The 26,740-nt window shown below is 48.0% G+C and overlaps 1 protein-coding gene across 5 annotated transcripts in view; it reads right to left on the reverse strand.

The window, feature by feature from the left end:
- The window catches only part of pot1 (protection of telomeres 1 homolog), a 68,916-nt gene extending 43,108 nt beyond the window's left edge, over positions 1 to 25,808 (reverse strand). The window contains exons 1-3 of one of the 5 annotated variants that reach the window (XM_035426065.1): positions 25,778 to 25,808; positions 2,577 to 2,692; positions 1,664 to 1,733 (exon numbers count right to left, since the gene is read on the reverse strand). In XM_035426065.1, coding sequence (XP_035281956.1) covers positions 1,664 to 1,733; positions 2,577 to 2,692; positions 25,778 to 25,793 — 202 coding nt within the window. In that variant the 5' untranslated portion in view covers positions 25,794 to 25,808. Of the gene's footprint in view, positions 1 to 1,663; positions 1,734 to 2,576; positions 2,693 to 6,765; positions 6,821 to 15,222; positions 15,511 to 25,515; positions 25,591 to 25,777 lie in introns of those variants that run through there. The other 4 variants (XM_035426063.1, XM_035426062.1, XM_035426064.1 and 1 more) reach the window with 4 other exon arrangements.
- Positions 25,809 to 26,740: the final 932 nt, after the last annotated feature.

Raw genomic sequence — 26,740 nt, forward strand, 5'->3', positions numbered from 1 at the left:
CAAGCAAAACTTTACCTTAATACAATAACTGAATACAGCTACACCTATTATACCTACCCATGACTAATCTACAGCGGTATCAACATGGACATATTAACTGTGGGCTAACACATGTTCTAATGACCTCATTTATATTGTAAGTTAAAACTAAATAATGAGACTGGCCTATATATGGGACTTTAATTGTTTAATATTTTGTCCTGTTACACCTTAAAATTTCCATGCATTAAAATATATATTATTTTATGAAGTCAAATACTTCAAAAATGTTTTATGAATACATAGCTCAGGCTATCTGAGCTCCTCACCATCAGTCATGTCTCCAATTAGGCACCGTCTGAAATGGTGCACTACACGCCTGTGGAATTTCTGACTTTGTGAAGTCTCACTCTCTGGCTCGATATTTAATCACGGACCTTCCTCTGACATTGGAGGCTGGCTCGGGAGCGAGGCACCGGGTCCGATAATACCATCAGGATCGCAAGGACGGCCGCAATTACCATCTGCTAAACCGCGGCAGCGTGGTGAGGGCTTCTGAAAGCTCACACTCGACGGAAATCGCGAGCTGATAATCCAGCATTCCTCACCCTTAAACGTAACGAGGGCGGCAATGTGCCACAAGGGTTAAAGAGCTTGACTCGGGCTGCACTGTGGAGGTACCCCTGGGCAAGGTGCTTAACCTGAACCTTGCTTCAGTAAATATCCAGTTTTACAAATGAAGAAGAGATGCGATGTCCTTGGTGACAAGTGCAGCTGACAAAGTCATCTGCTTAGCAAACGAACGGAGTGAACATCCATCTGGCCAACGGTCTTATTAGTCTAAAAAAAAATAAAGATGAACAACCACCGCATTGGAGTGCAGCGAGCGCGTTGACTGACACTTCAAAGAAAGTCTGAAACGTACACCATTGGCTAAATCAAGCTACGACCACAGCTGACCTGATTTCGGGCCTATGTACGCCCTTGTGAGACACGGTTCAGCAGCACTGCCGGGTTCAGGCAATGCCGGGACTATTAACGCACACAGGGGCAACAACGTCGGTGTTCACATGCAGTTACATGATGTCAGCCAGCCTGCAGGTGAGGCGATAATTAACGAGTGAATATGCATAGAAAGCAAAGAAACGACAGAAAGTGGCGCAGAGGAATGGGAAGGTTACTGCTATTGTAAAGGCAGCGGTCCAGGGTTCCCTCCCCACACAGCGCGCTTACATCGGTGTTAAGAAAAGACCTTTTTCTGTTATTAAAAATTCATGAGCACTTTGGGTCTGCAGCGGAAAAAACATGAGAAAATAAGGGTCTCCGTGAGCGAGGAGGCTTATCGGAGCGAGCAGCGAGCAGCGAGCAGCGGCCTGCGAGCAGCGGCCTGCGAGCCGCCAAGGACAGCTCTGCACAAACACGGACGTTACAAAAAAAGCGCCCCTCTCCGCTAAAAAATACATTTAAATGGCTAAAATAAATTCTGATAAACAGCTTACGTTCCCAAGCTGCGAAAAAACCAGCCAGCAAAGCGTCGGAAACACAACAGCGGTACACAATACGGCTTCTGAAATTTCAATAAAATAGTTTTCAAAGATAAAAATGTCAAGTGATTTGGCCGATTTAGACGAATATGAGTCCATGTATCCTTTTCACCATCTACATCTCTGCTGTGGAAACGCACCTTGAATCACAGTCTTCAGAATGTAGTCACTCTCTGTGGACACCAAAGGGAATTTCTTAACAACTTTTGCCTAAAATGAAGCGAAGATATCAAGCAAAGAGGCAAAACAGAAAGTTAGGTATCTCCAATAAAGTACTTATATTTACATTTGCTTTGATGACTTCAACTCTTGCATCTAATACAGACTTAACAAATAAGCAGTAGACAATGACACCAAATACAACAGGATAAACTGCCGCCATGTTGGAACACACACACACACACACGCACACGCAATAACACGCATGCAGAGAGAAAAGGTTCCCACAGACCCATGTCACAAAATTCACAGTATTTTTTATTTTCTTTTGGTTGTTTTGATATTTTGAATTTTCTTGGGCCTGCTTAACTGGTTGATAAATGAAAGCACATTGTTGATCTGCATCCCTGTTATGGAAACAGACCTCAGGCAGATTAATTCTGTCAACAGCAGGCATCTATTAAATCCAACTGCGGTACACTTTGCCCTAAACATAGAGAATCCAATTTAAGACCCATCTTGCATATTTTTACTTCTGTATGCTTCTGCTATACAGAAACAAAAGGCCACAAAACTCAAAATGCGAGCAGAACAGGGGAATTAGGGCTGTAATGACTACGTTGCGGTTTCAAACAAAGTAACTTTTTCACTAAGGTTTTGCCTGAAGTAGCTGTTCTTGGTCAGAAAAAGAAAACAACCAGATAGAACGGTGACACATTTTTAAAAGTAGCTACACATTATGCAAATTTTATAGGTTTTATTATTCAAAGATAAAAACAAATGGCATTTAAAGGAGTAAATGGCACGTAACAGTATCACAAGGATAAAAGAGGAGAGAGGGAGCAAGAGAGAGAGAGAGAGAGAGAATAGGTACCTGTAGTCTTAAGCACTGACCTTCACAAACGTGTCTGAACCAGAAGAGGAGAGGATCAGGTGTGGAATGGGAACCCTCTGGAGGTGAGAGGGAACCGGAGTCCCAGGGTCAATGACCACACAGATAGGCATGATACCTGGGACAGGAAGCAGAGATAGGAACTCCATTACCGCTTAAGAACTCCAATACCCATGAAGCAATGCCTAAGGCAAGAAAGACACAGTGGAGATATGGAAAAGCCGCTTATATTTAAAAGTAAATGCACTCATACGAAACCTACACTCAACATTTTCCATTAAAAAAAGGACTCCTGGCAGCAAATCTGGAGAGTTTTCTCACTTCAGCCTTCATGTTAAAAGAAAACTTCTTTCACAAATTATTATTATTATTTCTTTTTTGATACTATCGGCAGATGACAATCCAAACACCACAGCACAATAAGTATAGTGCTCAGCTTGGCGCGACAGCACTCCAAATATTTATACTAATCAAACTAGTTACAAAGGGTGGAACTCATCAGTATCGATCATCTATACATGGCTCTTTCCATCAAGCAATTTGGTGTCAATACAATGCTCCTATCTTCTAAACATTATCTCGAAAGAGTGTGTACACAGAAATTTCCCTTGCCTCAAGCTCCCATAGTTCATTGAAAAGTAATTAGCTGTGATGACTATGAGACGCTGGTGAAAACCTTGATGGGAATCGCATTAAAAAGTCGAATCGGAAGACAAGTCAGTGTGAGCGTGACAGAAATGTATAACTTACAAAATCAAATTAAGCTGTATTTGGTTATATTACTACAACAAACACAGTGTACCGCTTAAGAATTGAAACAAGTGCTGTGACTTACTCGCTTAAAAAACAGGTGTACATAGCCTAGATAAAAAACTATTCTGTAAAATATTTAAAATATCACATTCATGAAATATAAACAACAGCATACTGAAACAGAACAATAACACTGCTGGTGTGCAGCTGTGAAACCGATGAATTGGAAATGTACAAATTCAATTAGCAAATGTTTAATTAAATGCATTACCCACAGATGGTCATGCTTCTATAAATTATAGCATTGAAGTATAAGAGGGAAGAAAAAAAAAAAGAAGAAATGTGGGAAATGCTCGGGGAAGACGAAAAGCAGAGGAAAAGGAGAAAATGAGGCAGGCTTTTCCTCTCAGCCGTGGATGACGGCCCCCGTCGGGCTGTGGGGAGCCATTTTCCCCTGTGCCACCTGTTGGAGACACGCACCGCGGAGCCACACACGCCCAACAGCTGCGCACACACTCACTCACTCAGCCTGTGAGTCAGCCAGGCCTCCAGGGGCACTGTTCCCCGTAAGAGCCAGGGGGAGGAACCAGCCGAGCGAGACGCAGCCGCCGCCGCCTCCACCGCCGTAATTCGCGAGGGGAGGGGGGGGGGGTTCTCGGAAATTCAGCGGATCTGCCAAGCATAAAAACGGGACGGGTAAAAAAAGCGCAAAGTGAGGAGAGAGGGGTTGGCCTTTAAGGAGGGGACGCCGCGCGGCTCTCTCTCTCTCTCCGGGGCCCTGTCGGGAGGAGGCAGCCTCTGCCCCGACGTCCCCCCAGAGGGACGCGCGGCGGGGACGTCTGAGTGACGGCCCTCGCCTGAATGCCGCGCTCCGCCCCGCGGCACGCGCCCCGACTTCCCCCGCGAAAAATGTCAGGGCCCCGGCGCCCCGCGGAGGGGCGGGAGGCCGCCCGTCGCTCCCGGCGACGCGAGCGCCCGGCCCCGCTCGTTACCCGGCGGTACTCTAATTAAGCGCGACCTCGCCGCGGCGCGATACGGGGCGGCGCGCAGCGGGCGGCGTCCGCTCGCGGTGTTCCGCTTCCTCGGGACGCCTAACGAGCACGCCGAGCGCCAGAGCTGTCCCGCGCTTCCCTTTCCGTCGTTTTTATGTTTTTTTGTTTTTTTTTTCCAGGGTTCGTAACGAAGATTAATGCTACCCCGTTACCGTGGAGAAATAATAAATAACCTCTGCCAGAAAGAAGAGGAAAAAAGCGCCGTGTTCACAGAGAAATATTCCAGGCCAACGCGCGAACGTGTTGATTTCATAATCGACATTTATAAGACGAATGGCTCAAAGCCCCGAGCTGCAGAGTCGTAATTAATTGGCATCTGAGATTTCGACAGACAGAAGAAAACCAAACAAAAAAAACTGTCATCCGCAGATTGTTCATTCCTTTCAGTGGTTTTAGTTTGTTTAGCCGTTTTACTTTCCAGACACAAATATACGCGTGTTCTTTGACTGATAATGGCAGAATGAGAGAGAGAGCTAGAGGCTCGATGATCAGGGAGAACAGCAAGCAGGGCTTTCTCAAGCAGCCAAAGAGCATTAACCCATCACCGAAAGCCCTGGCCTCTGCTACAACGCTCTTCCAAGCACCTTAGCTCTGCCTCACAGGCGTGATGACCACCAAACGGGATGCTGCAGCGCGTCTATCGAGGTGGATCCGTATTTTCACTGCGATACCTGAGAGAGGCTCCCTGACATTTGGCAAAGGTCATGAGGCCAGGCTAAACACCATTCAGCCACGCTAGAGCGCACTCCCAGGGCTGCGTGGTGCTGTGGGCGCGTGTACCCGGCGCAGATGCGATGATGACACGCGCGTGTGGGCGGACGCTCCGCTGGAGGTCCCGGTCCCGGCCCCTCCGGTAGGGATCGAGATCCGTGAACCTTCCTGCAGCTGCGCCATCTTCTCGCCAGCGTGTAGGCACATAAAGGGGTGCTGCTGGGAGGGGGGGGGGGGGGGCGCACGCAGACCCCGCTGTGACTTAACGGCGAGTGGAAATCCCTTTCCTGGCCTCATTGCTATTCCACTCACTGCCTGCGCAGAAAAGGAAAATCTCTGCTCCTCAGAAGTGGATCGCTGGCTCCTCCAGCACAGATGGGCCCCTGCTCTTAACCTGGAGGGCCGCAGCTATCCGAGCCCTCCTTAAATCACCATCAGGTACATAAAACACACAGCCAATGAGCAGCCATTTTGACTAATCAACCTCAACAATGCGTCCAGTAAAGGTTCCCAAACTCTCGGGTGCAGTGACATAAAAGCACAGCACGGGACTGCGAGCAGAACCGAGCCAGAGCAGGCAGGGAGGGAGGGTAGGCGGAGGGGAATTTAACATTAAGCACCACTTTTTAATCTGAACTCGGCACGCAGGGCCCCGGGAAGGGCCCGGAGGCGGGGGCGGAATTCACCGGAACGCAGCACGCCGGGTGCTCCGCCCCCTCGGCACGCGGGCCAGCGTGCTAGCGGCCGAGCGAACCCGCGATCGCGCGGCGCGTGGCGGGATTCTGTTATGAGCGATGAGGGGGGTCGGCTTTCTTAAGCAGCAGAGAGCGGCTGCCAACCAGCCGACGCTCGATAAGAACACGGGCGTGCTGGCTTCTATCACTCAACCCAGGCCCAGCCCCGCCCCCACCCCAGCCCCCCGCCTCCGCCCTTCCCTCAGCATTCCGCCTCACAGCACCACCGACTGCTATGAAGGTGTAAACCCCAAACAGGCTGTAGCAGTCCGCGCACACACCCTATGATACATTTTTTAAAAATGGGATGGGGGAATTTTTGCATTTTCTCCAGGTCTCTCTCTCTCTCTCGCTCTCTCTCTGTGCTATCACACACACACAAACATTCATGTCATTTAATTCTTCAGAAGATTACAGAATCTATGCAATTCTAATCTTGCGCCTTGTGGGCTTTGGATCCTGCATACCATTATGTACAAATGCAGACACACATACAAATACATATAAACACCCACGCGCACACACACACACACACATACAAACATATATAAACACACACACACACAAGCACGCACCACACACACACACACACACACACACACACACAAACACACACACACACACACGCGCACAAAACTAGCCTTCCATAGTCTGCTTTTCCACCCTCCTGGGGCTTCATGCTGCGGTGGAAACACAGTTCAAACTAAACTAATTAATCCTGGGGAAGAAACCAGGTGTTAATCACAAGGGTTTCACTGCAAGGAGGAAATATAGCTACTCAGACTGAGAGGAGAGAGGAAGTTTTCCACAGCTTAAAACCCACAGTTTCATCAACAAAACAGGCCTTTCCTGCAGACCACAACAAACATCCCAACAACATAAGTTGTGAAGGTACAATGTAGAGGGAAAAGAAAGTAAAAAACACACTTAATATAACTCACAAGGAGTTGTTTTGCTAAATGCTTTGCAGAATCTTCCCATTCTGAACCAGTTCCATTCTAATCATTGCACTCAGGAGCACTGTTGGGCAGCTGGAATTAAGCACTACATGTGAGTGTCACCATCTCCACAACATCCTTAGCCATGAATAACCCGTGAATATTTACACAGCGTGCACACAAACACTCACACGGTAGCGTTTCCAGGTCAACCTAACAGCCATTCTTTATTTGCGAGCAAAAATAGCCAAGCTACTCTGCAAAATCAACATTTTCCTTACAGCTGTGAATAAGAAACTGAAAAACTGCAACACTGTGCGTCTTTTTCCCCCAAATACAACTAATTTGTAGACACTGTATACAACTGGATTTCTGTGATCCTTGTGTCTTTTAATAAGATACATTACCATTATATTTAAATTCGATTATACTTTTTCTCACATTTCTCAGAAATCTCTCTAGCGTCACAAGCCATACTCCCTTTCACATATAGGGGGACAGACAGACACCGATATGGTGAAAAAAAAACAGTAAAAACAGTTGTACATTTCATTAAGAATAGATCATGTGGCTAATGATTTGCCTTATTTTGCAATTCATTCAGTAACATCTTGTTATGTTGTCAGGAACATGCCAGCAATGGGCTATATTTTGGTGAGCTTGGGGGAGATGTGTTTGGCTCTATGGCATACTGGGGACTTCCAGCGCAGAGATCAGCCTGCAGGGTTGGCCTGGGAAAACACACCTGTCTGGTGTAAAGGCAGCCTTCATCTAGGTCTCCTGTGGCTGCTAGAGGCCATGCAGCCTCTGTTAAAGTCCAACAATTATTACAACAACTATTTTTAACTGCTTCTGACCTTCTTACCCCTTGTATTTTCTTTTAAACACAAACATTCTGCAGGAATACAGTATGGAGATCTATGGGTGGGGGAGGAGAGGGTGGGCGGTCACCAGCGGGAGATTGTTAGCATGTTGCGATATCTTAAGTTTCAATAAAAATTTGATCACAAAAAAAGAAGCCATGGTGTGGCTTTTTCTCTGTGGAGAACCTGCAGGGCAGAGGCCGAGGCGGAGCAGGGAGTTACTTCAGCCCCACCTCCACGTTCAGGGGCAGCCGAAAGGGGAAGTGGATCCCACCTCTGGAGCCCCGCTTCAACGGGAGATGACATCACCAGGATACAGACCCAGCACCGGCGCAGTAAATTCACACCCGTACTAACGGACCAGCCAAGACAGGCCGCAGCCAACCACCATTCTAAGCAGATGCTTAGCAGACAGAAAAAAAAAACAAAGACAGCTCTTTTATAGCTTCAGAGTTTCACAGCAAGGCAAAAATTTGCTCAAGTGTGCACGCGTGTGTGTGAAAGCACGCCACTAGTGAATGACACCTTTTTCGAAGTTGACTTGATAGCTACTCAAATGAACAAAAACCACAGATTCAGCTCCGAGAATAAAAATGCAGGCTGCCCACAGGCGTGAGATCCACAGATCTACAGTGAGAAGCCACAGCAAGGTGCCCGCTCTGATTTCTCATCCCGCCCTCCCAGCAAAAAGCCGCCGCGCTGCTTTAGCATTCGCCTTTCAACGAGGGCTCTTCACACGCGTGCGAGCGGCGAGCTGCGTGCAGCATTCTGGCCCCGGCTGCTCACTGTGAGGAGAGCGCCCGCGAGGAACTTTCTGATGCACGCTCGCAGCGGCAGGCGCCTCCAGCTCTCTCCGTGAAACCTGGACACCGCGGGTCTGCCGGGGCCGGCCTCTGCAGGACGTCCCGGACATGAGAGTCAAGCCTCCGACCGCGTCAAACCCCCGCTCCGCTATTTCTCAACACATGCAGAGAGCACAGTGTGAGATTGTGTGTGTGCGTGTGTGTGTGTGTGTGTGTGTGTGTGTGCGACCACTGCAGAAGCCAAAAACGGACACGACTGAGGGCATTCCTAAACCAAATTTACAATGCTCTTGCTTCGAGGTAGAGACATGGCGCATCGTCTGAGCAACATGGCGCCTGACAGAGAGAGCGCATGAGAGAATTAGCGTCCGAGACATCCCTGGGTACTTGCTCGTCCAGTAGGACAGAGGGGGTAGAGAGAGCAGAGGACAGGTGAAGGCGTGTCCCACTTTGGTTGCGGTTTGGCGAGTTTGTCATCCTCATTCACAGCCTCATAGGAACGGAGGGTTCTCTGACGCAAACGAAGGACTACAGCCCGTCGAATGAGAGCGTGGAAACCAACGGCGAATGAAAAGGCCTAGCCCAACTTTACATAACATGGATCAAATGGATCAAAGACGTTGAACTTGGAGTCAGAGGTCGGTTCGGTCCTTAATGTGATCCGGACATTCGGAAATGTCCGCTGAGAGTGCGACTGTGGGGCGTGGGGGCTGAGGTCACGGTCACAGGACTCTTTCGAGGAAGAAAAACGTAGATGAAAGAAAGACATTCTCCCCTCAGGGATGCGTGACCTCCCCGGTCCCAGCAGCAGGGGTCATAAGGAGGGAAGAGCAGAGCCCTGCTTCCTGTTCGTCATGGGGGTCATGGAGTAACGTCAGCAAATCCAACCCCCCCCCCCTTAAAAATGCAAAAACAATGTAAGAAGTTGTTCTGTATTGCCCTTGGGTTTGAATTTACATTGCATTTCACTCTGTTTTGTTCGCAACAATGGCCCTGGGAAGAACAGCGTTTTTACCTTTTGTGGTTAGTTAATTAGTTTCATTAATGCAATCAGCCATGTGACCAGCTGCTGAGGCTGCCACCCCACGGTTCACAAACCCTGCGTCTGAAGGGCGTGAAGTAAGAACCTAAACAACAGCCTAATGAATAGACCTAATCTAGCAAGAGGGAAAACAGAACATTAGAAAGAGAAACATTCATAAATATGAGTATAAAGGCAGCTAGAAAAGCATTAGTCTAACAAAAGAATGGCTTGAAATGATGGCCCAATAACAGCATAAAGCATCGCATCTATTAGTTTACAGACTAATGGCTGGTTAAAAAAAGTCATCCAATTTCTTGAGCTAATTTTCCGGAAAAGAAAAATAGCGCTGTATGGAAATGATGGAAGAATCCCCCCCCACCACCACCACCACCGTTCGACATGAAATAAAGCAAACACAGCACAGATGAAGCACATCTGCGCTCCAGACATTAAATAAAGAAATCATGTTTGTGTCTGCCATTTGCAGACTGATCAATGTCCCGCAGCAGCACAGTGTTGTGTGGCATTAAAATGCCAGGTTGCTACTGAATATTCATGAGCTGCACCGTGTTGGGAATGCACAGTGAAGGGAGTGGGGGGGGGGGGACTGGCGGAAGTGAAAACAAAAAGTGGGCGTGGCAAGAGGGGAAAAGGGCGGAGTCGAAAAGGCAGAGCCGATACAACGGCATTGATGAGTTGGGTTCAGTCGAGCTGGAAGGCCAGAAGTAGGGACAGGGAGGTTTTGGCACCAGAACAGGAAGTGGCGATTTTTCAGGAGTTCACCCTGACTGCGGTCGGCCTTCTGCGTTCCTCTGGACCGCCACTCCAGGGTCACCCAGAAGCGACCGCCGCCGCAGGCGTGACGCACAGAGACCCGCGAAATCTCCGGTGCCTTTGATCTCTTCAAAGCCCACCGAGGGCTCATTCTTTGTTCACGAGTTGTTTCTGAAAAACAAACGCGAGCCCTTCCCCCCGTCACGCGGCGGCTGGCTATCTCCTGGCTGCAGAAGCACGGATCCTCGAATAGTCGGAGGACTGCTGATGAGCGAGGGCGAGCTGCCCCCGTTCAAACTGGCAGACAGTAAGACGGAGAGCGCCAATAAACACAGTGCCAGAGCCAGCTCACCGCGGGGCAGGGGATTCAATCCGCGTGAGAAACTCCTTCATCCCCCGCTCTTTCTCCATCTCCTGGCCCTCCCGGATCCCTCGTTCCCTTCTTTTAATGCTAACCCCGGTCCCGTCAACACATTGCTGGACGTTGTTTTTTCGACAGGCGAAGGCACGCAGGAAGGAAGCATGCGTGGCGCTTCAGTTTCTCTTTTTTCTGGGTCGTGCGCCGCCGCGCCGGTGCGAAAAGGCAGCCATTTTGGCTCCGCTGGCAGACCGGCGTGCGACTGCGCGTAGACCGCGCGAGGATCTTTCCCAGGGTTCCCCGAGCCCTCGGTGAGTCACCGCCGCAGCACACTGCAACACAGAACACGTACACAACGCACAAACCAACAGGTCTCAACACGGGTCTGACAAGGAGAAACAAAAGGTCCGCTCATGTTTTGCGAGCGCAGAGACATATTCTGCCTGCTTTTTTTTTTTTTCCTCCTCCCTTCATCTTTGGCGGGAGGCTGGAGACCGTGACAGTGAAGGATGAGAAGACCCCGGTGGCGGAGCAAATCACATTCTGCCGGATACGAGCGGAATGCCAATCGCGGAGCCGGGGAGCGGGGATTTCATCCGCGTCGCGGAATTTCTCTGAAGTGCCGAGTCCGCGCGGGGGAAGCGATCTTATTCGCCGAAGCTCTTCATCGCCGAGATAGGAGCCTGTGCCCATCAAATCAAGCATTAGCAGTGAGAAGGCCCGATCTGGCCTGACAGGAGACATAAGGGACTGAGTCCATTACTACGTCAACACCCTGGCTCTTCGCTTCCTTCAGGATCACATGACTCTACCGCCACAACCCATCTCTCCTGCCTTGGTGCAGGTTGGCTACACCTGAAAGGAGCCCAGCCTGGGCTCCTTCCACACATGCAATTTCAGGCTGGCCCTCAGGGGCCACATTCATTCGGTGCAAAGTAGCATAAGAAAGTCTGTTTACTGCACTCCAGCCCTTTCTAGCCCTGCAGTGCATCTCAGTAAATTACCGCTGACAATTCATGCAAATACATAAATGACTAAATAAAGAAATAAATAAAGATTTTTTCATTATAAGCTAAGAACCAAAGATCAAACTTAGTGAACCACCTCAAAATATGTTACGCTTGAGTTGGCTGCAAGAAATTCTCGCTTCTTGATAAGATCCCCGGGTCAATGCCATTTACTGTAAGCAGTAGGTTACACTCAAATCTCAAGTCCAACCACTCTCATTAGTTTGCACAGTGAAATACACAAAAAAAACTAAAACTGGGTCGATTAAAATGTAGATAATGGTCACAAACCCAAAATATTTTACCCGCCTGTTCAGGCTGCAGTGCTTATCATTAGTATCATCATAAGCATCATCAACGTCTTCATCATATCCGCTCGGCGGACAATCACCTCCAAGGAAACGGACATACCAATTCATTTACAAGGCTGTGTACAGTGCCGTGAAAAAGTAGCCTACTTCCTGATTTCCTCTGTTATCGCATACTTGTCATACTGAATCGTTTCAGATCTGTAGACAAAATGTAATATTGGGCAAAGAGAAACTGTGTAAACACAAAGCACTTTCTTTTTTAGATTTAAAATACTTTTTTAGGGCACTGTATTTTCTGGCATAATCCAGGCAACAGTGAGTGCCCCACCTAAATCCATTTTGAAGGACCTCCATTACTATTTCGGCAGAAGTGCAACCACTGCAAATTAAATGAATGAGAGAAAAGTTTATGTTCCAGGCCAAGGGGGATTTGGTGTGCAGTACAACAAAACAAGGGGACGAGAGCAGCACCACCATCCCACACAAATGCTGCCACATCTACTTAAAAAACTCAAAGGAGGAAGTACATGAAAAGTAGAAGCTCATCTAGCTATACAGCAACAGTCAGATGGTAGAGAGTGGGGGGAAAAAAAACTAAGTTCACCACTGCTAATGTGGGAGTTAGCAGGAAGAAATCCACAACTTTAAATCACTTAAGCATTAAATCATAGTGGATTTGGCTCTTAAGAGGTTAGCTGAGTTAATGCACGTCTGCAAAAATCACAGATTCGAAAGCAGTTTTTTTTTCATGAAATTTCACTACCAACGGAGATACAAAATAAAACGACAAGAGAATGTAGTAGAGTAACATTTATCACAGAAGCATTAAAAAATGACAATTTGGAAGATTTTTCGCAAGAGCCAAATATTAAACACCCATTCCGCAGTCACGGAGTGACGGAACGGACGCTGAGAAGCAGAGCGTGCACGCCCTCGGGCAGGCTCACAGAGCCGTTCTCAACTTCTTCATTATCCCGGCCCCCGATAGCAACGGTCGGCGGTATCTAAATTTGTCTTCCACTTTCATGGGTTACTGGCAGACGCCTCCGGGAGAAATTAACCTTAGATATCCATGAATAAGCGTCTGATGCGGCTGACACCAGATTCAGACGCTATGAAAATAAGAGAGGCTCGCAGGGGTACAGCGGGTCCGGCTGAAGCGCTAGGCTACGGGTTGGTCGATGACACGCGCCGCCATTCAGGATGGAAACCCCGACCACGCCGCGCAAAAAAGTCCCACAATGCCCACAATTCCCCACGGTCAGGCCTGCCAGGCCGAGTTTGAGAGCGAAGCGTCACGTAAAAAGGCTCCACTCGTCTACTGTTGAGCCAACTTCACGCTAGAGCCCTTTCCGTATACAACCGCAGTACTTTGATAGCAAATCACCTGTGATAACCCAGCTAGTAACCATGACCACATCCCTTTCTACTGATGGGGGATGGGGGTTAGAAAGCGCTAAGAAAGTAAGACTGAAGCATTGCCGAGGCCTGGAACTGGCTGTAGAAAAGCGAGAAGCACTGCTAGGCACTACAGTAGCTCGCCACGCACAGGCGTAGCCCACAAAAATGTGCCCAGCGACGCAGTTAGTGATAACACTGCCTTCTGAAAGAGATTGAGGATCATTCAACAGGGCTTCGCCCTATTTCACAGTGCCGGATAAACTCCTCTGGTCAACCGCACACATGTGGACTGACTGAGCGTGACATATGGACTGCAGGGTGAAAAGTAGATTTCTGAAACAAAAACCAAAACCGAATTTTTGATAACGGTGGAAGCTCAGCAACCTTATAACCTTCAACATTAATATTCCATTGACAAAGTATTCTTTGTACTGAACTTGATGTAAACTAGTGTGTGCCTTTGTTCATTTTGTCTTTCATTATTTTAGCTAAAGCAGACAAAAAACGTGAAATCAATCTCAGATATCTTCATTCTATCAAAAATCATCTAATGTAGCCTGATCTCTTAGATATATTTAAGGATTTACTGTGAACAAAATAAGGTTATACTGCCACATCAGACACCTTCCACAAGCACACGGAAGGGAGCTGTTGACAGGCCTATGTGATCCCAAGCAAAGTTGTTAAGCATTTTTAATCACAAATAACAGGTTCAAGAACCTTATCGGTACGAAGGAGAGTTCCCTGCATCACCCTGTTTGTAATTAACAAGTCATCGCTAATTTCCACAGATAACGAGATCCAGACAGCCTCTGGGAACAAAACAGAGTTTCGTAATTGGCGGAATAATTCATACGGACCCCAGCAAGACGGACTTTGGTTCTTTTTTTGGGGGGTTTTAAGACGCACAGGTACTCACACATACGAATAACTTAAGGACGTGTCATCGCGACGCCACCCCGGGGAGAAGGTGTCTCTCGTCCCAAAATCCAATTCGCACCGCGGCGCGGCACGCGCAGCACTTATTAACGCAGGTAAGGCCCGGCAGGCGCTCGCCGCCACGAACACCGTACCAAGGCGAGCCCTCGGCCGCTCAGCGAGATTTCGGACGCGCGGGCGAAGGCAGAGTCCTGGCTCTCCTTGCCGAGGCCCACGGCAGCATGAGAACGGTGCGGCGGCCCGCTCAACGCTGCTCTCCGCACGGCACAGCGGCAGCCCCTGAGCACACTCGACGCAGCGCAGGCCGCACGGTGTGTTAATGCGACGCGAGCGCACTCTGCCTGGAGTACGCGCGCCTCCGTGTCTTTCTCTGGACCCTCGCTGCGGTGGAAGAGGAGATATTCTCGCCTTCGAAAGGAGATATTCAAAGACGTGTCAGCAGTGCGCCTTTGAAAAATGTGAGACTGGGAGCTGGGCACGTTGAGCACTGGCTTTCCCAGAGTTCCAGGGGCACAGACCTGCGGTGCCGGCTGGATGCCATTTCCCACAAAACTTCCTAGGGGATGCCAAAAAAAAAAAAAAAACTCCACATTATACTACTGTGATACACAGGTGAGTACACATACAATCTGCAAGCAAGGTAAACTTCAGCTTCCTTCAAGCTCAAAATTATTTAAGGCGCTGAAAATAGCCTTGTCTGAAAGTGCTGGTTTCTAGAATATTCAAACTGGATAATCAAACAAATCTTTAGGAGATTTTCTTTCTCGACATCTCTCAGTCGCTCTGACACAGCTGATGTGTGGTCAGACTCAAAATGGTGGATGTGCATCCCCATACACTTTGTCAGTAGTTGAGCCTCTTCATAACGAAGCGCATTGAGGTCCTATCCACCACCGTCATCATCATCATTATTGACACAGAAATCCTGGAAAAGTCCAGCTAATGACAACGTGAAGACAGAGACATCAAAGCATTCTTACATCTTCCAAAACATTCCCACAATGGTTCCCGCTGGGGGGAACGGCAGCTTATCCTCCGTAGCGACGGAGAACGTTTGTTTTGAGAACACAAACATTTGAAACTTGTCCAGAGAATCCCCTTGATCTCCTTTTCCATTCCGTACAGGATTTGACACGCTAGTGGGGTTTTTAAAAAGCACTTCGCGAGAAGACACACAAACAATAAGCCGTACGAAATCTCCCTTCAGCGTCGGAGGGTGTAAACGTGAGCATTAAGGAATGCTAGGCGATGGGACAATGAAGGCATCGGACGCAGAACAAGGCCTTCCTCTCAGGAGGCTCCCCCGGAGGGACTTGTCAGAAACATAAACCGTCTTCCCTTCCTGTTTACGCTCCGAAAACATTTTTTTTGTTATTGTTGTTGTATGTTCCCCCCCCCCCCCACTGCAGGGTTCCGGTCTCACAAAGGGACCCTGAAATAGGTGTAGAAACGGCTCCTCCGACGCGGCCTCGCCGGGGAGAGAGAGAGAGAGAGGGGCCATTGTGCTCCGCCGACGCCGACGCCGCTGCCGCTGCCGCTGCCGCTGCCGGCGCGAGCCTCGCGTGGTACCGCCCCGCCCCGCCCCGGCGGCTCCGGGGGGCTCAGGAACGCCGCTCTCCCGCCGCTGCCGTTTGTCTTTGGGCCGCGCTTCGCCACGGTTAGTCCTCCCTCGCCTCCTTCCTTCTTTGATTCGAAAGGATGACGGGGAAGGGGGGGGTATGGGGGAGTATTTTCGCCTTCTTCCTCTGCACCAGCAAATTGGGTTACACGGACAGATTCCAGCGCGCGGAACACGGCCTGCGCCAGTTGGATAGCGGGACTCTCTCCGGGGGGAAATTTTGTGAAGAAATTACCGCCAGAGCCTCACCTAAAAACCGCCGAGCTCACCCTTCCCAAAGATGTCAGGACATCGCGGAGTGTGATCTACAAGTGCAATCCCTTCCCAAGAGAGCACATTAAACAAACTTTTAACGGCAAAGGAAGATAAAATATGGCGCTGGGGACCCGACATAAATATTCCTGAGCCCCTCTGCCAGGCACTACTGCTCTAAATTGCAGCCGTTGGACCATGGCGGAAAAAGGGAAAAAACACACAGTGAATTAATTAGCTTGTGATATGGATGAATATATATATGTATACACACACACACACGGACGCGCACACAAACGTATATAAACAAAAAAAAAAAACATTCGGAATGTGAGGCAGGAGAAAATAAGCGTGTAATTAAATCCAAATCGGCCGGGTTCTCACACTCATAATTCACAGAGCTGCCATGTTCTTTCTGGACCGAAATCATTTTTAAAGATTCATGCTGTGATTCTACTACCGTAATTACCAGGGCTCTGTCATGAAGACATTTATTTGAGAGCGGGAGATGAAGGTGTGACACTTTCCATTGTTCATTCCACTCCAATTACGACTTCAAATGGAGAAAAACCAGATTTGGTAAAAAAAAAAAAAAAAAACTCACACGTGCGCATTCGAGAAAAGTAAGAGTGATAGGGGAAATGGAGGCATTAGTCATTTTAATTCATTACATTAGATTCCCATACATCGTATCCGGGCATTTGGAAAATGGCTGAATATAGGAGTGACTGGGGGGGGGGGGGGGTCATGGGCACATTCTCATGCAGTAGCGCTAACAAGTAAAGAAAATAATGTTTTGTATAATCATAATTAAGGTTATTATAAGTTCGTCTTTTCCATTCATTTTTCTTCCTATATTATTTTTGAATTTCATGTCCAGCTTTCTTTGGTTTCTGTGAGTTGGTTTTTATTTAGTTTGCATTCTGGAGATCCATGCCTGCGCACGACTCAATGCAGAGCACAGGCAGTAAAAACCTCCAGTACAGGGTTCTGAGCCTATCACAAGGGACCGCATCAAGCAGGCACAGCCTGTAAGCAGGCATAGTCTGTGGGAAAGGCTCTTTGGTGATGTCACAAAAAGGAAGAACACTACAGTGGTTCTAGAACAGGGGTGTCAAACTCCAGTCCTGGAGGGCTGCAGTGTCTCCTGGTATTTGCGGTTATTTTTCAATCAGCAGCTATTTAAGACGGTGAGAACAAGGTAGTATATGGAATCTTTAGCCAATCAATGACTTTCTGAAACACACAGAAATACAGCAGACACTGTGTCCCTCCAGCACTGTAGTTTGACACAGCGGCCCTCCAGGAGTAGAGTGTGTTCTGGAGCATTCCCAACTTTCCAGACTAACAGCCAAACAGTTCCAACCGCCTTTATCAGTGGCTTATTGGGGAGTCTATATGCAATAACAAAAGGTTCAATACAAGCATCTACAGGACATCTCATATTGCAGTGAACACCGGAGGCGTAAATATGTTTTCACCTTTTTAGAACGCTGAGAATGCTTGAAAAGCTCAATAAAATTCAATTCCATTCACTAGATAAAGCCCAGAATCAAGTACTCTGTCTGTCTGTCTCGCTCTCTCTCTCCCTCTTCTCTCTCTCTCTCACACACACACACACACACACACAGACACACAGACACACAGACACACACACACACACACACACACACACACACACACACACACACACACACACACACACACACACACACACACACACACACACACACACACAACCTCTTTAAAACCACCTTCTCCAGGGGAACAATATGATGCTGCGTGTAAGATCTGGTAAGCCCGCTATCTAATCCGCACTTGTGTCCTTCAGTTCCCGTGCAGAGGTTGCTGCCCAATACAGAGTTACTGAAGCTGCATCAAATACAACACGATGCTTCCAGACAGCCATTTAATGCTCTCAGAAACACAGGCACGCCAAAAGGCCTTTCTCTTGTGGAAAACGCTGAGAGGATCCTAGCAGGGGATGAAGGAGGTGCGCGTGGTCACACAGGGTGAAAAAAGAGGTCTTCTGGCAGTGCTGTAGCAATGAATCACTGCAGGATTTTAACTCCAACAGCAGTTGCACAAATCCATTCAAAATCTCATATAGCATTAGCACAGATAAATACGATTTATCATTGCCAATACAGATTTATAAATACGATTCATCATTCCCAAGTAATCTGCTGCAGCTTAACAACTGAAAAAAAAAACTGCATTCAAAAGGAAGAAAAAAAAAAAAAACAGTTGACGCCAAAGCGTGTTTACACAAACCCCCGTGGGACAAGGACCCAACAAACCAGCATTTAACGGGTTAAACAAATGGCAGTTTAATCCAGCGAAGTGAACCTACAGGGCTCTTGCCATATATAAAACCACACATCACGCTATAAGTACCAGGGGATATCGCTGAGACATTTCTCTTTTTTTTAATGTGCATGATTTATTAGCACCGCTAATCAGAGGCTTGCTGAAACCGCTCGAGGCTTCGCAGTGTTGTTTTTTTTCCCCAGACTTAAATGCCGCTCTTCGATAAAGGCGAGATCGTTCAGGCCTGCCGTAACGGCGTTGCCGGGCGGCGCTTCCTCTCCCGCGGCGTTCCGTCCCGTACGGCCGCAGGGGGGGCGCCGTTACGCGGTCGCCGCTCGGGCAGCGGGCCGCCGCGGAGGAAACGCTGCGCCGCTCGCTCGGGGTTAGCATCACCTTCCCTGGAAACTGCGATCTGCTACGCGGCATGCCCGGGGTTAGCATCCCCTTCCCCAAAAGCCGTGATCTGCTGAGCGGCATGCCCGGGGTTAACATCCCCTTCCCCGAAAGCCGCGGATCTGTTGCACGGTTCGCTTCGGGTGAACATCCCCGTCCCCAAAAGCCGCGCTCTCTCTTCCTGTGCGGTCCCCTGCCGCCTCTGTCACGGCGCGGGCCGCCACCTGCCACCCGCCCCCGGGGATGGCGGGGGACGGGAGGAGGAGGACGGGGGTGCTGATTTTGGGGGTGGGGAGGGGGGGGGGCGATTGGCGCGCAGGGAAGCGGAAAGCGCAATTACCCCAGCGCAGCGTGCGCTCGCAGCGGCCGCGCGGAGTTGTTTTGAGAGCCGCCGATACCGCCGCGCACACCCCCCCCACCCCCCCACCTAACCTGGAGGGAAAGCTCCCGCCCTGCCCTCATCGATGGAGCTCTCCACCACGACAGGGCGGTCGCCCGCGGCGACACTCCCCGCCCTGCCAATCAACCACCAGCGGTTAGGGATAATTAATCCACAAAGATAAATGAGGACAAACGACTATTTTTATACCCAAAAAACAGTGAAAACATTTGTTTATGCATTAGGCAAGACAAATTTTGGACAGTCTCCCAATACTCCGTGCTAATTATCATAAAAACAGTGAAACCCTGAAAAATAAATAATAACAGCAGCAGCGAAGAAGAGTGGGAAGAAACAGAAGAAGTGTGTGTGAAGGCCCTGTATAAGCAAGTAGTTTTACTTAACCAAAAGTGGAAGAGCTTGTGGAAGAGCCCGTAGGAATGAATGAACAGTTTATCTCAGAAGCGTTACAGGACTATGAGAGGACGAGTGGCTTGGGCCTCAAACCCAGAAGTTCTCAGCTTATGCAAAGCGTCCGCACGATCCCCCCTGCCGGCACGGCACGCGAGCGCTCCAGCGAAACGCGCCCAGCCGCTAGACGTTCTCACGCTGCTACAAGTCACGTGTCCTTTCCCAAAACACCACTACCCAGCATCCTCGGCCCGGGCGCCAGCACTGCTGAAGCTCATCGGACTGCAGCAGGGGTCGGTCGCTCGCTGATGGTAATGTGTGTGCCCTGACAGGCGTGAGTGGCAGGGGGCAGGGTGCTTTGTGACTCTCCTGTGGGTCTGAACTACGGTTCTCTCCTCTGTATTCACCACACTCTCGGCCTGCAGTAAAGCCTGAATGGATGTGCTTCACTAAACCTGCTTACTGCCATTCCAGGGAGAGGGAAAGCCAGTTATCCAGAGGGAAACGGCGTCACAATCACGTTTACCATGATCACGCAATCATCCTTCATCCAGGTGACCCTCTCCAGCCGCTGGTGCAGAACCACAGGGATGCACACAGAGTAAAGCATGCAGGAACACTGCAGGTTCAGCTGCAGGACGTGCAAGGACTCAACACAAAGGGCAGCCTCCGCTACATCTGCTCCGCGTGTCCGTAGCTAATCGCAATCAGGCCAGACCTTGGCGCAGCATCCCCGCAGGGCGGACTTCGCGGGCTGAGAACGAAACGCTTCACACCTCCGCAGCTTTCCGCACGGCCGGTACCAGAGCGCGCGCTCCGAATGCCGCCGCTGGCTCCGCAGGGGTCATGGTCCGAGCCGACCCGGGGGGGGGGCTCGCTCCCCGGGGTCACGGCTTGAGTTGACCCTCAGCTCTCTCACCAGCCGGTGTGAGGCGTGAAGACACCTGGGGTGACAGCTGCGCCCTGAAGCGAGATAATGTCTGCAAGAGTGCCAACCAATCACCAACCCGAGTGCCGACCAATCGCCAGCGCGAGTGTCTACCAATCACCAGTACGAGTGCCTCACCTGTCCAATGAGCACGCAGGCGTCTCTCGTTTAATAATGGAAGAGGGAGGTAAGCAAAACACCTGCTGGTAATAAGTGGCACCTGTGAATGCACACACCAGTCAAGCACGCGGCTGGACGAAGGCAAGCAAACCTACCGCAACAAAGCAGGCCTGACATACAGCTTTTAATATGCGTGCAGGGTTCGGCAGGTAGGAAACACTGCAGGAAGAGAGCGCACAGGGAGATCTGCAGGAAATCCAGGTTTATGGGCCTTGTTGATTTGCAATCCTGCCATGGCAATTTCCTTGACTTTTTTTTTTTTACCTTTCAGTTGCTCATCTTACATTTGCACCATCAAGGATACGAAAACACCCGTGCTGATCGAGTGGCGAGGACGTGTGTACTCCGTACCGGATTGAATCGGATGCAAATGCACCGTTTCCCTCAGACCGGTCGTAACGCTCTGGCGGTGTAATTGGACTTCAGCGGGAGCGGTTACCTCCCCCGTCGCCGTCGCCCTCGTAATTCACTGCAAGAGGGCCGTAAAAAAAAAAAAAACAAAGGTACGAGCCGCATTGATCGATTGATCGGGCCTATTAAAAGTCCGTGTTTACAGGGCGATTGATTGGACGGCTGCCCGGCCCGCTGCGGCGGGGTTTAGCCGCGGCGGCGGCGGCTGGCTCCTCTCTCAGGCGGCGGTAAAAACCTTTTATCCGGCGTGAAAGCGCGGGGGAGAGCGGGCCACGGGGGAGACGCCTGATTGACGAGCGCGGCCTCTCCGCGGCCAGCTCGAGCAGCCATACCGCGCACGCACAGACACACACACACACATACATACACACCGTGCTCATACGCCCGTTTCATTTATTTATTAATTAATTCATTTTTTATGCTGAAACGAACCTAGAAGCAGCCGTGCTGTCGAGTGAACAGCTACTGCAGTAATAAGACTACACCACGCCTGACCCAGCCATCAGGCAGTACCGCTTCACTTCTCCTTTTTAAAGTGAATTGCATTGCCTTATGCACAAATGAGCCTTGCTCATAATCTTTATCCTCTCCATTTACACATCTGGATTTTTATTGAAGACATTCAGCCCAAATGCTGCTCTTCCTCGTGGATTCAAGCCGTGCACTACCAGGGATTTGACCCACCTCATTAAAAGTCCAGAATCTACATCACCTAAGTACCGAGGAGAGAGATCTGGCCTATCAGATGAAAAAAAAAAATTGGTTTTTCACCAGGGTGACATTCTAGGCTACCCCTGCCTGGGTTTCAGCCTGCACACAAATGCCTGCACCACGTCCATCAACAGGTGTGTGACTGGAGCCGGGACACCGTTCTGCCTGGCCGCCGTTTCCTCTGTCCGCAGGTCTGTGATGGCACCTTAACAGCGATATTGTCACTGCAAGGGCTGGCCAATATACCACAAAGATAATCACTGAATGCAATAACGCTCACCATACACGTCGCCACCATATGGTGCATTATCGTTCTTTTCCTCTTTAATTATGCTTGGATGTGGTGGTAAGCAACCATGCTTCAAAGGCCACATTAAACATCCCTGAAGAAAAAATATGTAAGGACTGTTATCTATTGGGAGTTGATAAGGAGGGGTGAGCTCAGGCTTAATGAGGTACAAATGAAAGGAAGGTCGAATGACAAGAAAGCCCTGATAGCAACCAAAAGACAACCTGTGATACCAGGACACCCTACACCAAAACAGCACCCACTTTTTTACAGCTGTTAGGTCTTTAAATTCTTTTTTTATAAAATACATTGCGACAAAGGTCTCTTTTTAAAAGGAGACCTGGTCCAAATTGGGGCAATTGACTGGAAAAAAGAGTTCCTGAAAACTATGGCCATTTCCTTAATTTTATTTGTTCCGCAAAATAAACCGAAGCACTGAGCGTGCGACGATTTAACGAAGAGCTGAGCTCTGATTTCAGAGACGGGGCAGATAAACTCGAGAAGCCGCGGTGGAACGTGCGCTCTGTTTTGATTCCCGCGGTAATTCTCAGCCCGCCGCGGTTAAAAGGAAGACGACGCACTGCGGGGATTCAGCTTGCCCTCCTTTATTTGTCCCCGGAGTTGTTGTTGTGCTACCGATGCCACCCCCCCCACAGACGGGGCTCAGCGTCCCGTGATCGAATCGAGCAGATTACGTGCGGCTAAAAAAGACGGCGGGAACAGCGAGCGCCGGCGGGCCCGTCACGCTGACATCGCAGCCGCTAACGGAGCGCCGCTTCACGCCCATTTCCCCTTCTTGCATGAGTGAATCCCTGTTTTTTTTTCCTTCTTCTTTCTTTTTTTCTTGGGAGAGAGAGATAGAAAGAGGCAAGAGATTGGGACACGATTAGGCTTTCTGAAAGGCAAAGTACAGGGTGTTTAGGAATAAACAGCACGGCGTGAATACGGGTTGGAGTCCTTGCTCGCAGAACTGTTTCAAATTGCATTTGTTTGTATGGCATGCCTTCCTGTTGCAAACGAGCACAGTCTGTACGTATTAGAGGTGAAGTCCTCTCGTCAGCCGTTTCAGCTCAGAACATGTCCTTGGTTACAACAGGTCGTTCAAGGGAAGAAAATCATGACCAAAAAAAACAAATTAAAAAAACAGCTAGCCATTAAAATTCAGGACAGAAACATCCATAAAGAGCATACTGCTATGTTCATTTTTGATTAGCCAAAGTACCTAACAATTTCCAGCCTGATTAGGCTATTCTGCCCGTGCAAGGCCGGCACACCGGGAAAAACATACGGCTGGCTAATATTCTTGTGCCTTTCTAAGTCCTTATACCCTCAAAGCCTCCAGGAAAAAGTTAATTAACTGGTGTAATTACAGCGCCTTCATAAGGCTAATTATGTCTCTAGATTGGGCCCAAAGTACATAGTAGTAATTCAGGTGCTGCTGTGACTTTGTAAGCTATTTCTGTGTAGCTCCGTCTAATCCACTTTTAACAGGCTGACATATCTTCAACGAGAGGGTTTCTGAAACGGCACATTACGAAGACATGTTCCATACTGATAGTGCCTGAAGACGCCAGGTATTACAATGGAAAGTCAAAACTGAAGAGGAAATCCTCTATGATTAGCATTACATTATTACAATTTGTAGTCATTTTGTATTTTCTATTATTTATTCATTTTTTATACTGGGTGACTTAAACCATCATATATTTACATGCAGTTCATTTAAGCAGAGACACAAGTCCCGTCCATGAAACACAGCCTGTTCAGTTCTATTTTTCACATTGTTTTACACTGTTTGCTTAGCAAAATCCAAGATAAAGCTTACAAACACCCTGTGTAATACCCAGCTTTAAAGTAGGATATTTTACAACGTATTTGTTTGACAGATGCTTTTAGCCAGCCCAACTTGTGTGCACTAGGCAAAACTACAATCAGTGCCACGATGAAGGTGTTTCAAGACCTGGAAAAAAGTCTTACTAAATTGAATACCATGCTGCGGTCACAATACTGTTCATTTTTGTTTTATTTTTATTTTTGAAGGGATGAAAGCAAAGAATATGGGGGGGGGGGGGGGGGGGGGTTCCTCTTCTCCTTTGAGCAGCTGTACCCTCAGCTAAGTGAACTTAAGCTACACCCTAACTCTGATAGTGGCCTTTATTAAATGAGCTGGATGAGTGTGCAGGGACTGGTGTGACCCTTGCACTGTGGTAAGTGATTTCCCTTCCGAAGAATGTCTTCAAAAACCATTTGAAGCATGAAGCCACAGACCTCTGAACAAGCATGTGGCCCTCCTCACAGGTTAGGCGCGCATAAAGGACATGACTTGGCCCACACAAATGAATGACAACAAAAAATCATAGTTAATATGGTGCATTTTCCGTTTGGTTGGCTCTAGTTATTCAAGTGAACCATTATCCCGACAACACGCCACTGTACGGATTTTATGCAAATTGGACAACCCGTGTATCATCAGGAATTTGTGCCCGACTAATCAGAACACCTGTGGCACCATCTGTCCCAAAAATTATGACGCACTGAAATGGGGGGACTATTTTATTTATTTATTTATTTTTTTAAGTACTGTAATTTGTACATGGTGAAACCAAAACGTATAAAAACACTCTTAAATAAAAGCTGTGAATGTGCACATTACCCGTCAGAGAAACTCAAACTAGAACTCATAAATCTGAAAAGTTCCAAATCTGCACGCATGAAAAGAGTCAGAAACTATCGTCAAACTACCAGAACTTTCTTCAAAGCCTGTCATTTCGAGGAGGGAATGCGAACTTAATTGCAACAAGTCTGTTATTCAAACTTGAAACGTTATTCAGTGGTAGGAAGGTAAGCTGTATCGGACACGGGCTGAGCGTTTCATTAGTCGGGAAGGCTAAACAAGATAATGACATCAATAACGTTACAGTAGGTAGTGATCCGTGCTTTGTCGGAAAACAACAGGGCACTGTTACACATATCGCAAATATAACAAACTAGCCAAGCTAACTTAGTCAGAACTAAATTTAAACACTACAAAACATCCGCGATAGTCAGCTTGGACTACTCTTGTCCATACAGGGGCACATGTGAACCAACATTTAATCATGTCAGAAAAATCAACTATCGAGCAAGCTAGCAACTTACCATACAGTCATGAGTTGCAATTAAGCTATGAGAGTGTTGTGACACTATGATAACAACCGCAACAACAAGGAGTTAGCTAATTTAGCTAGTCAGTTAGTTGGCTACCTTGTTTGAATTCTACGGGCTATCGACAGATTGTTATCGGTAGCAATAGCTTACTGCCTAGCGCATTACCGTTAAATTAATATCTTTCTGCGTTCTAACAAGTGCAATGTTAGTTAACTAACCAGTCACCTCAACTTAAATAACTCACCTGTGGTTCCCTCGCTGGGTTTGAACTGCCAGGTTAAAGGTTATTATCGTACTGCGCATGCGTACGTGAGCACATGCGAAGTTTTCGTATCTGATCTGTTGTTTACTAAAGTTTGTCTGAGTTTGCTAAATTCGCCAGTCTACATATAATAAAACCACACAACACCTAAAATGAAAGCTAGCCAATATGTGGCGATTCTACACAAGACCGATCCTAAAAAGCAAGGAACTTTTTCTGCCTCTGTGAAATAGTTTTACTTTACTTGTGACGAATGTCATGGACCAGCTTTTTCAGTAGCTGGACGTGCGAGTCTGTGGTAAGTCTCATCAGTGTGCATTCGGTGTATCTGAATGGTTTTGCCTACTGTTTGTGCTTTATAAGATGGTGGTTGGTTGTGTGTGATTAGACGCCTTAGAGCTGCTACAGCTGCTCAAATCACTTGTAATTCAAAAATAAGCAACAGACAAGAAAAATACATGGTTTGTATACTGAATTAATATAGATATGTATTAATTTATTATATTAATAATTTTCTTTTTACGATCAAGTCAGTATAATTGTCCTTTGTGCCTTAGAATAGAAGAATACCAAAAATGTTAAATATTGCGAAGTGAGTGTCCCTTAAATTCCATAATATATGGACAATCAGCAGTTCATCATGTTACTTTAAATTACATATTTCAAAAGAATGTGAAGTCATTCATTTTTCACACAATATAGCTTTTTTTTCATTTGAATGGATAGAGATTCTGGCTGAAAGGAAAGATCGTGGTTCATTATCCACAGGATCAGGACCTCATCCTGTGTCTGAAGGACACTAACAGAGTGAAAGACTTTTTATGCTGTACTTTTCAGAACCCCGGTGATATTCTGTATTCATTCAGCATGTACTTTGGCCATCCCGTCCCTCACTGCCTGTCTGTCAGTTGACAGTGGATTTTCCCGATGCTTTGCAATCTGCCTGAAGAGATATAACATCCCAGGTTTCACTGAATTGGAATAGCAAAACCAAGCTTGACACGGCTCTCTCCCCTCCCCATCCCTGTCAGCAATAATCTGTACACATAAAAACAGGAAAATCTGTCCTTTGTGCTGCTCCATACTGTTAAGGAATCAAATCTCATCTGAGGCTGAGCACATCTGAAATATGTATTCTATGGTGAGCAGGTTTGCGAAGAAGGAGGGCGACCGATAGCATTGAATTTTCAGGTTCAAAAACCGTAAA

Source organism: Anguilla anguilla, chromosome 7, assembly GCF_013347855.1.
Source record: "Anguilla anguilla isolate fAngAng1 chromosome 7, fAngAng1.pri, whole genome shotgun sequence".
NCBI lineage: Eukaryota > Metazoa > Chordata > Actinopteri > Anguilliformes > Anguillidae > Anguilla > Anguilla anguilla.